Genomic DNA, 12922 nt, shown 5'->3' on the forward strand with positions numbered 1-12922 from the left:
ATCTTTTTTTCCAGAAGCTCTCAGCTGCAACTCTAACACATTAAATGCATTAGACATGAACAACACTACAGTGCTGAATCAGTTTGAACATTTTTTTACTGAACGTGCCAGGATAGAGAACCACAAAAAACTTTGGAGAGGACTTTGAGGTTCCTTTAACTTCTTAACATCTACCAGGTCACTGGCGACACATCCAGGGTTAGGTTTAAGTTAACAACCCTTTTTATAGAATTTTCAACTGCTTTGAACACCCAGATGTAGCCAAACCAAATATGACGTCTTGTCTTGTGCACTGATGAGCATGAAGGGATACACGTTCTGAGCACAATTCTTTTTTATTAAATGTGCAAAGAACATGAGATAGACTGAAAACATGCGATAGACTGTCTAAATGTCATGGACACGGCGGAAAGACCCCACATTGGGACTCATGGCAGCCCACTCATTGAAGCGGCGGTACTCTCCTCTTTCCAGGAGATACTGGCGTCCACGATAGTTGGGAAGCTCGTAGAAGACCCAGGCGCCATCCTGCACTTGGGCAGAGTGAACCTCGCGGTGGTGCCAGCGGTCGGGCAGGTTGTTCTCATCTTCAGTGCAGTCCAACATCTGACCACTGAAGTCAGGACGCTCATAAACACGGACCCTGAACGCACCAGAGGTCTGTAATGCAAACATCATTTCAGTTTGAGTGGTAATACCATTTGTGTTTTACCTCACAGATGTGACATGTCTCTGGTTTGGCATCACAAATTGCTTTTCTTAAAGTTGTGATTATACTCTTTGTTTTTGTTTTCTTAGTTTTCAAAGTAACATTGCTATTGGTTGCACGTCAGAGAAACTGATGGGTGATACAAAGCAGAGGTATGAAAGACATGTTTCGGATGGGGAACATTACCATCCATCCATGCACTTCTGCTTTTTCAGGGTCGTGGGGAGCTCGAGCCTATCCCAGCTGTCTTAGGGTGAGAAGTAGGGTACACCCTGGACAGGTCGCCAGTCTGTCGCAGGGCTAACACATAGACACAGACAACCATTCAGACAATTTAGAGTTTCCAATTAACCTTGCCCCACTAACTGTATGTCTTTGGACTGTGGGTGAAAGCCGGACTACCTGGCGAGAACATGCCAGGTCCACACAGAAAGACCCCAGCCTGATGGTGGAATTGAACTCAGGACCTTCTTGCTGTGAGGCAATAGTGTAACCACTGTGCTGCCCCGGAAAAACTTTGCATGATTGTAAAATGCATGGCATCTACAGCCATGTGAATGCAGTATGCATTAAAAAAATCTATTTGAAAAAGACACTAGCAAATATCTGACCTTGATCTTGGAATGTAAATCATTTATAATTTCTAAGCTCTTCAGTATAATTTGTCATGAAACTGATTCAAACCTGAACCTAAGTGAAGACTAATGACACTAATGACATGAGGTGAAAAGTTACTAAAGACTGATTAATTCCACTCACGTTCCGTATGATCCGACATGACCTGATGCTGTCATTGTAGCCCATCCAGCTCTGAAAATCTGGATACTCCCCCCTAGTCAGTATGTACTGGTAGCCCATGTAGTTAGGCCTCTCGTAGAGTACCCAGGACCCACTCTCGACACGGATAGAGTTGCAGTGACTGAAATGGGTGTTGAGCTCTGGACAGTCACTGCTGCACTCATAATAGCGACCTTGGAAGTTTCTGTCTTCATAAAACACGATCTGTGAATGGATATGCATATTCACACTTCATGCTCGAGGTGCTGCTGCAGTTGAATCTTTAAATCAGATAATGTTTGTCCTCCTACCTTTCCCACACGGTCCATGTTTGGCCCTCACACCAGTTTTTGAGCACCGTTTCTTTATCCCACCTTTTACATACACATTACTGCCTACAGCCCTGGTCCAGATTTATATATGCAGTGTATGTGGGCACACTGAAATGCACTGCCAGGGGCATCATTGTTGTTTTATTTGCCTCAGCATTTATATCAGCACAATGGCTGATGCTGCAATTGTTTTAAAAATGCTCAGCTTTATACAGTGTTTACAGTGGCTGACCTTTTGATCCGTCAAAGCCCGATTCCAGAAACGATTTATTGATCCAATTAAACTGTCTGCTGTACAGCTGCTGCAGCTGCACTCATGCTGTGAAGTTGGCTTGTGGCCACATAGCAACATGGTACTGGCTTTAACTAGGTTTGAGTGGAGGGGATAGGTGAATTGAGCCTGTCATGCTCCACCCTCCATCAGCAACCCCACCTTGGTACACAGTCAGCTGACAGCTATCACATGAGCTCTGCCAGACATGGTGGATTATTCTAGAGTTACATCATCTGCTGGATTTGTTTACAGCATCATTTATGACTCCAAGAGTGCAGAAGTGCAGGGCTGTTTTTCTTTAGTGATTCATTTCCAATTTGTAGTGGATAATTTGGAATTACTCATAAAGTTTGGTTATTAGCTGTGCCAATTTTTGACATTTTCATTAGACATTTTATATTTCTAGCCTTCCAAATGTTAGGATTTGTTTGTGTTTTTTGTTTTTTTAGTACAGTTAATATCTTGACATCTTGATATGCGCATTTAAATCATAACCTCTTAACTTGATTCAGGTCATTTTTAGCTGTTTAAAACGATGTCAGTGCCAAACTGTATACGATTTCATTGGAAACATAACATCTTTGGGGTTTTTACCTTTTTAGCACGTGGCTAAAACAAAAGTCAACCCTCACCCTAAACATGTTCCAAACGGGTTGTATAAAAATGCATCAACAATAATCTCATGCTTAGATGGGTCACCGATGATAATTAAAGTGAGGTAAAGGTTTTACCTTTTGATAATTTCTTTGACTGTTGTCAGGTGTTTGGGGGGCAGTAATCTGAATAGAGGAAGAGAAAGATTTCATGTATGTCTCTGCACTGGCTGGCAGAGAGTAAAGATTCTGTAAATCTTTGATATTCCTAAAAAAAACTAAATATCACAATATTTATATCAGTGAGGGAAGCCTGCATATTAGAAGTTGTGGCTATAACTACAGCCACCAAAATAAGCCATGAAGCCAAAACAAGTGAAGATTTATAGTGTTATGATGGACAGCTATGTGTAGAATTAGCAGCAAAACAACATTTGAGAGAATATATATTTTCATTTCTTCTAACTTGTGCTGAAAAGATTAAGATCATGTGATCTCCCCTTAATGTATTCACAAGAAGAGACAGGTGCAATGACACATTCAAATTAAAACAATTTATTTGATTAACAGGTCACATTTTAAGCCTGTATGATTCTTCTGATGGAGCCTACAACTGCTTTCAGAGCTCCCCACTCTGAGCAGTGATGGTACTCCCCTTTCTCCAGCAGGTACTGACGCCCGCTGAAGTTAGGGTGTTCAAAGAACACCCAGGTCCCCTCTAGAACCTTGCAGGACTGGACTTCTTGCCGGAGCCATTTGTCCTGGACTGACTTTATGCTTTCTGTCAGCTCCAGAGATTGGCCAACAAAGTTAAGTCGTTCATACAGCATCAGCTTGTAGGGCCCTTTGGGCTGAAAGTAAAGAAATGTGGTCAGTTTGATGTGTGATGTGTTTTTCTACTGATCACTTCTGGGCAGAGACTTACATTTCTGATGATCCTGCAGGATCTTACACAGTCATTGAATCCCATCCAGGAGCCGTAATTATTGTACTCCCCTGGACCAATGACATATTGGTAGCCGGTGAAGTTGTTGCGCTCGTACAGAACCCACCAGCCACCTTCTACTTTCACTGAATTGCATCGGCGGATGTAACCATGCAGGTCTGCTGAGTCCCCTTTGCAGTCATAGGACTTTCCTTTGAAGTCCTGATCTTCAAAAAACACAATCTAGAAAGAGCAGAATTATACAGAATTTTACTCGTATCGTATTCAATCTGAATCTGTGTTAACTGATATCTACAGCACTAAATTTAGAGCCCAATTAGATCCTCGATGAATGCTGTAAATTCTCACCTTCTCCATCTGTCGAGCCTAAAATACTACACTAAGTTACCAACGTAGTACTCTTTATACATGGCAGAGACAATGCTACCAAATGCATGGTTAGCAGTGCCTGTAACCATTATTACAATTCAAATATTCGTCTAGAGTCTGCCTATTGTTCTTACTCACTGAATTGCTTTTCCGAACACAATGATTGTTTAGCAGTGCCAAGAATCTAAACCTGCTCGGTCTAAACAGATTTGAAGCACAGCTATAAATGTGTTTTTGTGGGCAGTTTTATGTAAAGCTTTTGTTTGAGCTGTTGATTATGAAAGTTTGAGTTCAAATAAACTCTATGATCCTTTTTTTAACCTTTTTTGTTTTGTGTTATTATCTACATGAAATCATGGAACCAAGTAGTGTATGTGTATCTTTGAATGATGAAACATATTAACTGAACTGGTGTACAGTGGTCCCTCGTTTATCGCGGGAGTTACGTTCTAAAAATAACCAATGATAAGTGAAATTGGCGAAGTGGCCAACTTTATTTTTTACAATTATTATAGATGTTTTAAGGCTGTAAAACCCCTCACTACACACTTTATACACTTTTCTCAGACAGGCATGAACATTTTCACTCTCTCTTGTTTAAACACACTCCAAGTTCAAACCTTGTAGAAAAATAAGTCCAGCATTATAGAATGAAACCAAAGGCTCCCGCAGGTGACGACGTTTCGTCAACCTTGTTGTGGTTGTTGGGGAGAAAACTTACAAACATACAGTGCAGCACCTCAGAGTCACACTGCTAGCAATAGAAGATTTATGTATATTTGACAAGCTGAACACATCCTGTACTGTACAGGAGACACAGCACAAGATTGATTGACAGTGGCCTACAGCCAATCAGGACGCAGAACACAATGTGCTGTAAAACAAAAATAAATAAATAAATTAAATTAAATAATAATTTTTAAAAAAAAGCAAAATTCCACAAAAAAAAAAAAAAAAAATTCGCGAAGCAGCAAGGCCGCGAAAGGTGAACCACGATATAGCGAGGGACCACTGGACTCACAAATCACATCTTTTAGGAGAAATTCCCAATATCAAAAGATAAGAAAAACCATATAAAAGTAGAGTATTTTGAGTCAAGTTCCCGATCAGTGAATTTGCTAAAACCAACACTAAAAAATATGAGAACATTACGGCAATGTTTTAGTAAGTTCATAATCTTACAAGATCATTATAACCTGTTAACATCCACCAGATGACCAGCCAACAGCTTAGGGTGTGTATGAAATAGAAATAGCTTCAAATCAACTCTCTTAGATGGAGTTCTTCCCTTTATACTGCGGATGTACTATCCATTATTCTATGCCAAATATGTAAGAAGACAGAATGTAACCTAACCCAGAACAGGTCACTTGCAATGTGATGGTTAAGTTATGTGACGGAAGTTAAGAAATTAATTATGATTTATTTTGTAAATGTAAAAACAATCATTTTAAGTTTAGCTCTGTTCGTAGTATAGGTTCTATATTGGTACAGTGATTATTGTAATTTGGTTTTACAGTTGAAAATGGCCATCGGAAAATGTATTTTTCTGTTATTTTCTTCGTAAACCTAAATACTGCAGGATGCCTAAAGATGAAGCTTATGTTATATTCAGTTTATTTTAAGTAAAGTTCAGTAAGAAGTGCCCTTTATTTTACCAAAGAGTGTAATAAACACAGTGTATCAGTGCTTATGCAAAAAAGTGTACAAACACTTTTCTAAAATGATCATATGCAAATAAACAGTATATCATCCTTTAATATCTTATTTTATATATTTCTACTGAGCCACAGTGTGGAAACTTAAAAACTACAACTTTGCAAGAAGGTCTTTATCTTGATAGACATACCACATATATCAGAACAAACACTGCATTGTTCTGTTTGCATAACATTTAATTATTATCTGTGCAGCCATTATTTCACTCAGCAACATGCATTATTTGAAAATTATTTTATTACCTAATAATGTCTAACTTTTATGGGTTTGTAAACCTTCCTCTTCCTGTTGTTAAATTTACTTGTTTTTTCTCATCTGATTATGCATATATATAACTTGACCTCTGGGTTGACTTAAGCAACTTCAAAAAAAATGTTTAAAGAAGATGAAGGAGAGACTAAAAGCAGCTGACACAACAGGTAACGTAATAAGAAACAACAGAGGCTGCATTGTTATGAGTAAGAAGTGTCTTTATTCATTTAAGTATAGCACTTAGAGTGCTGGAAAGAAGTACAGGGTATAGGAGGGAAAAACAGTGTTGGAGGGAGGAACTTCCGGATCTTCTTCAAGGGTTCTAGAACTTATTTAAAGGTTACAAGACTTCAATGGTATCAAGACTCTTTGAAATGTTGGTCGTCTTATCAGCAAGACAACCAACAACAACCAAGCAATGTTCTAGAATACAGAGTCCTGCAGCTTGATCCGTCTGTCAGATTAAGAACATTGTTGGCTTGGATAACTTTTTCATAAGCTGCAGAACCCTACTGTGTTGCTGCTGCTCTAGAGTTCTGTGATCATTCGGAAGGATCCTGCAGCAGGGGAGTTGGCGCCCCAGTCTGTATAGTTGGGGTACTCTCCACGTTCCAGGAAATACTGGTGTCCATGGTAGTCTGGTTGCTCATACAGGACCCATGCACCATCCATCACTACGCAGGACCGCAATTCCCGAAACTTGAAGGTCTCATAAACTGATGGGCAGTCTTCGACACACTCAGCTGCCTGGCCTCCAAAATCCTGCTTGTCGTAGAATCTGATCTTCCAGGATTTTCCATAGACCTGTAGCAAGTCAAATCTCACAAAATCAAGTTGGTGTTTCACATTAAATAATAATACTTTGAACTCAAATCTACACATGGGTTTCTTGGCTGTTTTCCCACTTTCCTTAAATAATTGATGTGCATTGGCACGGGCATAAAGCACCCAGCTGCCAAATCATGAGCCTTTTATCTCTCGTTTTTGTCTGTTGGTCTTTGACTGATTACTGCGTGGTTGGTGCACTCTGTGGTATTTTGCCATAGCCAAGCACTCCTCTACAACTTGTTAGAATAGGCCTATTGAAGCTTGGAGAAACTGGATCACATTATGATATTGTCAGAGCTGTTACATTAAAAAGGCATATCAATTCTAAAGAATGAATGTTAGTGTCTACCGCCTTACATTTTTAATTGAACGACATGACTTGATGCTATCGTTGAATCCCATCCAATGCTGGTGATCGGGGTATTCACCCGGGCTCAGGATGTACTGGGAGCCTGTGTAGTTGGGATGCTCATACAGCACCCAGCATCCGCTATCCACCTTAATGGAATTGCAGCGACTAAAATATGAGCTCAGGTCAGGACTGTCAGTACTGCACTCATGACTACAGCCTTGGAAGTTCTTGTCTTCAAAGAACGCAATCTGGATAGATGAATATACAAAAATTACTCAGTATTTTACAACATTAGAATACTTTGACTTCTGATGCAAATAAGACAGAATATAGTTTGCACTCTACTCACTCAAACAGCATTTGTTCCTTACCTTCACCATTGTTACTGATATTGCTTGCCTGCCATCCAGCTGCAGCTGTGTTGTGGCTTATATTGAAAAGTAGAATGTGCAGACGAGGGAAAGCTATTGTCATCTAAATTACCTTGATTTGCATATCAGCAAAATGGTTTGGTCAAGTTTGATTTCCCTTTGTCCACATGTGATAGCCTCATATCAAAGAAGTGCCAAATGTGACATGCAAAAGGTACCACTACTTGATGATAAATGTGGTTTTTTTCCACTGAATTCTTAGTCTCTGTCAGCACTCTCTTTTTGTAGACCTGGAGATCATTTGGTTATTTATCCACATTTACGGTTTGTTTTTTGCAGGATGAGATAACTAATGCGTTTTATCATGAGGGCAAGAAGAAGCAAGGCAGTTATTTCGTTTTGTCTGACTGTTGGCTGTATTAACACTAAAAATAGGATCTCTTGCTACTTTTTTCACTAATTTTTATCCATATTTGTCTTGTTCTTGTCAGTAATTCAAGTATTTTGCACGCTAATCTAAAGATGTTTTCACCTGTAAATTACCTTGGTCTTACAACAAGTGCGCTCCCACAGACTGCCAAATTAAAGGTTAAATGTCTTCTATAATATGACTTCTATAAACAGTGGTACTATTGGACAAAATATCCATTAAATTTTCTGTTATTTTCTTTGATGAGCGATCAAAAAGGTTGGTAATTACAGGTCACTGTTGGCTTAGGATGCTCCATGATGGGCATGGTTTCTGATTATAGTACATATTAAATAGAGTTAAACTTAATTTGGTTTTCATTTTAGTTATATTTAATTCAGTAGCCTGATGATCTTATGTATGTTTACATACATATAAAAGTTACATAAAAATGCTAAACAGTCATTAAACTAGTTAAAAATGATTGAATACACACTAAACACTCTACATTAAAGCCATCATTACTGCCAGCGATACACTTAACTGTAAATTCTTTTGGTTTTCTTGCATCTCTTACATGATGCATTGTATACATTGTACACTGAAAACAGTTTTACTCAAAGTAAATGCAGAAATTCGCTGACTTCTTTGATTTTTATGCTTGCTATTTTTCCCAAATCTCTTTAACCTTGTGAGGTCTAGATCATGACTGATCAGTCATGATCTATTACCCAACCCTAACCCTCTGCTGTCTGTATGTCATACTAATCTGTTCTTATTTAACTGTTCATCAAAGTCTTGGCATTTTCAGTTTGTTTTCCTTTTCTCCAAAACACAGACAAAGGATGACTCACAGATTCTCATAGAGACACAGCTGGGAAAAAACCAGAGAAAAACAAAATATTAGATGTTTGGTTGGTATTCTCAAAATCAAATGCATCTGCAGTGGGGGAAATGTTGATTTCCCCCATTGCAGATAGATTGACTTGATAGACTTGATTTTCCCACCATATAGTTGTCCCTTGCTGACCATTAGAAAGAATGCAGCTTGTAGGCACTTCACTACAGGACCTGCAAAACTAATGGGGGAAGGGTGTGTGTGTTTTGTTCGGGGGGGGTTTCTTTAACAGACATGTTGCATGTCATGGTATTAAGATTGCAAATACAAATTTTTGCAAATGCAGTAAAGTAAACCTATAGTCGTTTGAAAATGATGATAGTGAATTCTTACTGGTCTGAATTGATACATCCAAACAAAGTACAACAATTAAGGTTAAATGTGACCAAATGAAGATTTGTGTGAAGACATGTAGAAACTGTAGCTCAGTTCTCCTCCCTCCTCTCCGGCCTTGTGTCTTCCATCCACTTCCCTCCCTTTGTTCTGGATCGTGATGGCACAAATGAAATTAACAGCGATCGCAGAGCTGCTTATTCATCAGCTTCCAGATAATTTGAATGACAAAACCCTGTTACAGCGCGTATCAAGTATAAAAGCTGTCTGGCAGCCACAGGTTGTTGGACAGTTTCCCACAAATACAGAACATCAAACATGGGCAAGGTATGCAGAGAGCAGACCAGAAAACAAGCACTTTTCAAGTTTAAGACAAACTCTGCAGATGAACAATGGAGAGAAATAAAAGAGAAGGTCAGCTCTGACATCTTTTCTAAATCAATTTTGTAAAGCTTTTTCTTTCTTTTCCGCAGATCATCTTCTACGAGGACAGGAACTTCCAGGGTCGCTCCTATGAGTGCATGAGCGACTGCTCTGACATGTCCTCCTACCTGAGCCGCTGCAACTCCTGCAGGGTGGAGAGCGGCTGCTTCATGGTCTACGATCGCCCCAACTACATGGGGAACCAATATTTTCTGAGGAGGGGCGAGTACTCGGATTACATGTCTTTTGGCATGAGTGATTCTATCCGATCCTGCCGATTAATTCCTCAGGTACTCAGGGATTACAACAAGGAAAACACAGGAACATTTGTGTGCTTTTTAATGTCTAATTCATATAATATCATAGTTTATATGATTTTAGAAACTATGATATTGTTGAGCTGATGAAACTGCTTTTCACACACTAAGTCTGCAAATCTGATATCAGCAACATTTCACTGTAGCCTTTAACGGTCAAACGTTTCCTCCTTTAACTAACAGCACCGAGGCTCTTACAGGATGAGGATCTATGAGAGGGAGAACTTCCAGGGCCCGAATCACGAGCTGATGGACGACTGTGACAACATCATGGACCGCTACAGCCTGTCTGACTGCCAGTCCTGCAATGTGATAGATGGCCACTGGCTGATGTACGAGCAGCCCCACTACAGAGGCAGGATGGTCTACCTGAGACCTGGAGAGTACAGGAACATGAGAGATATCGGATATAGTGGCATGAGGCTCAGCTCTGCTAGACGTATAATGGATTCCTGTTGATGCAAAGGAAAACAATGCGCTGAATAATAAAGTGAAAGATTAAACTAATGCCATCTGATATTGAGCAGATTTGTGATGTGTGTGTGTGTGTGTGTGTGTGTGTGTGTGTGTGTGTGTGTGTGTGTGTGTGTGTGTGTGTGTGTGTGTGTGGGGACCAAAACTGTAAGTTTACTATACTTGTAGGAACCAACAATTCTTATGGGGACAGAATCCAAGTCCCCACGAGTTTAAAGGTATTTTTCAGACTCAAAATGTGGTTTTAGTGTCAGGGTTACAATGAGGTTATGGTTAGGGTTAGGGTAAGAATATATGGTAGTGTGTGTGTGTGTGTGTGTGTGTGTGTGTGTGTTGTCAACTACACTGTAATGTATAAACTCGTGCTAAAAAGCACGCTACTGAGCTATAATTGCATATGTAATAGAGGGATATTCAATTCCTCTCATTTCTAATGCAATTCTATTTTATTATTAATAATCACAATAACAGTTGCCTCAATCTTCATTAGAGAAGATCCTATAACACATACAATATACACACATACAATAATAATACAAGAGCACATGTGTAACTTAAGACAGTATTATATCTGCTATTAAAATATCATGTTGCAGAAATACATATGAAATGCAGTTAAATTACCCATTGTCACAACAGTGTATATAAAAGACAAAACTTCCAGGTCTGAAAAGTGGAGCCAGTGTGTTTGAGTGCCTTAAACCAGATTTCTTTCTCCAACAGGAGGTGGCACCTCTTGTTCCAAAAAAGAATTTCAAAAATCTAAAATAAAATTACCGTTTATTTCTCTTGAGCTCAGGCCAAACTAAACAGTTCATGATCTCAAGTTTCTTTATATCTAGTTTCAAGTCATGCTTCTCCTTTTGTAAAATATGGTCAATATGAGAGTCAAAATGATAAAAAAGCAGGACATGCATTTCCTTGATTGTCATGTCATGCTTCAAAAGCAATGGTGAAGACACTCTGGATTTTTATTTGCTACAGAGGTTACAACACACAGTTTAGACTGAATGATTTGTATTCACAATAAATTTTATTAGTAGTATCACACATAAAATTAAGCATGCTGTTATAATCACAATATTTCTGGCTATACTGGCTTCCTCCCGTGGTCCAAAGATATGAAATAAATAGAAACAGAGACGATGATTGTATGAATGCATGTTTGCCTGCCAGTAAAATAAGCAAAACATGACTTAGGACTTGATGGAGAAACTCTTGTACACCTCTCAATAGGGATTTTGGCCTACTCCTTTTTTACAGAAACGTTCTTAATCCTTTAGGGTTCTTGGCTGCTACGTGCTAACTAGGAAGCTACAGTTCCCTCCACAGATTTAGGACTGAAGGCTAAACAGCAGCTAGACCACTTCGTGACCTTAACGTGCTTCTTCTATGGCCACTCCATTGTTGCCCTGGAAGATCCATCCATGACCCATATTCATTGTTTTGGCTGATTGAAGGGGGTATGTGGTCCCGTCTGTTAGCAGAACAATACGATGAAGTTGTTCTGCACCCTTAACAGAAAACCAATCGTTTTTAAAGTGACCACAGCACTCTCTCCCAAGCCTGCAATGAAGCATTAAGATGTTCACTGGTTTTGACAAACTCCTTCACTTGCCAGTACACATGCCTTCTTGAGCAGGGGACCTTTCAGATGCTGCAAGTTTTCAGTCCACAGTGCTGTGTGTCACCAATGCCTTCACATCATTAACAAGATAGATTGTTTGAAAGCTTCAGTTCATGAATATCTACCAATGGTCAAAACTTTCATAAGCAAATTAGTAACTTACCATAAAGATACTGTTTGAATGTGTAACTCTGTTTGCTCTTCTGTATAGCATACTGCATGTGCTGCAGACAGTCCTAAAAAGACTTGAGCAAAGGAGGCAGAGCCACTTTACAAGACAAACTAAATGACAGCACAATTTCTTTATTACAGAAACATATTTTGTTGATCCTTTCTAAAAATAAAATATATAAATCTATACATTGCTGAGGATGATGTACATGATGCAGTGGTAGACCATGATCACCAGACAGTATTGGTAACTAGTAAATGTGTTTGCCGAGATGTAAATGCTGTGATGTAAAAACTACAGTCTTTTCTTCACAAATGTAACTGCATGGAAATCTAAAGTTGAAGCATTTGTACATTTGATCAGTTGCTCAGCTCTAATCCAGGAAATCATAATAGTTTTATGCATTCACATAATAGACTGAACACGAGGATGTAACAGTGCTTTTCAACACACAGCAATCACTGACAGTACAAAGAGTCCCAGCTGATACATCTGCTCACTGTCACCCACCTGTACCCCATATGAGAGCCACAGAGGTTGGCACTGCACCAGATGCATACAGTCTGGAATAATAACCATTTACAGAGCGATTTAACAAACATTATAGCCCTGTATGGTATGCTGCTGAGTAAGATATTCAAAACAATGGCTCCATAGATCATTTAGCCATCATGATGGGTATAAAAGTGACAGAGAGCTTGGCTGGGCCAAGTACGAGTGGAATCAGGGACAGAATTGACGACCAAA

The 12922-nt window shown here is 39.2% G+C and overlaps 4 protein-coding genes across 4 annotated transcripts; 1 reads left to right on the forward strand and 3 right to left on the reverse strand.

Annotated features, from left to right (window-relative positions):
* Positions 1–387: 387 nt before the first annotated feature.
* Positions 388–2485, reverse strand: LOC116326835 (gamma-crystallin M2-like). Its single transcript, XM_031748253.2, has 3 exons — positions 2471–2485; positions 1469–1711; positions 388–660 (listed from the first exon to the last, which is right to left on the reverse strand). The coding sequence occupies exons 1-3, from the start codon at positions 2483–2485 to the stop codon at positions 388–390; spliced, it is 531 nt and encodes a 176-aa protein (XP_031604113.1).
* Positions 2486–3263: 778 nt separating this feature from the next.
* LOC116326807 (gamma-crystallin S-1-like) lies at positions 3264–3988 on the reverse strand. The gene is made up of 3 exons (XM_031748219.2): positions 3980–3988; positions 3611–3853; positions 3264–3536 (listed from the first exon to the last, which is right to left on the reverse strand). Exons 1-3 carry the CDS (start codon positions 3986–3988, stop codon positions 3264–3266), a joined length of 525 nt encoding a protein of 174 aa, XP_031604079.2.
* Positions 3989–6499: 2511 nt separating this feature from the next.
* Positions 6500–7531, reverse strand: LOC116326806 (gamma-crystallin M2-like). Its single transcript, XM_031748218.2, has 3 exons — positions 7523–7531; positions 7157–7399; positions 6500–6775 (listed from the first exon to the last, which is right to left on the reverse strand). The coding sequence occupies exons 1-3, from the start codon at positions 7529–7531 to the stop codon at positions 6500–6502; spliced, it is 528 nt and encodes a 175-aa protein (XP_031604078.1).
* Positions 7532–9480: 1949 nt separating this feature from the next.
* On the forward strand, positions 9481–10361 carry LOC116326805 (gamma-crystallin M3-like). Its single transcript, XM_039600219.1, has 3 exons — positions 9481–9489; positions 9636–9875; positions 10086–10361. Exons 1-3 carry the CDS (start codon positions 9481–9483, stop codon positions 10359–10361), a joined length of 525 nt encoding a protein of 174 aa, XP_039456153.1.
* Positions 10362–12922: the final 2561 nt, after the last annotated feature.

The sequence above is a fragment of the Oreochromis aureus genome, linkage group 16 (genome assembly GCF_013358895.1).
Source record: "Oreochromis aureus strain Israel breed Guangdong linkage group 16, ZZ_aureus, whole genome shotgun sequence".
NCBI lineage: Eukaryota > Metazoa > Chordata > Actinopteri > Cichliformes > Cichlidae > Oreochromis > Oreochromis aureus.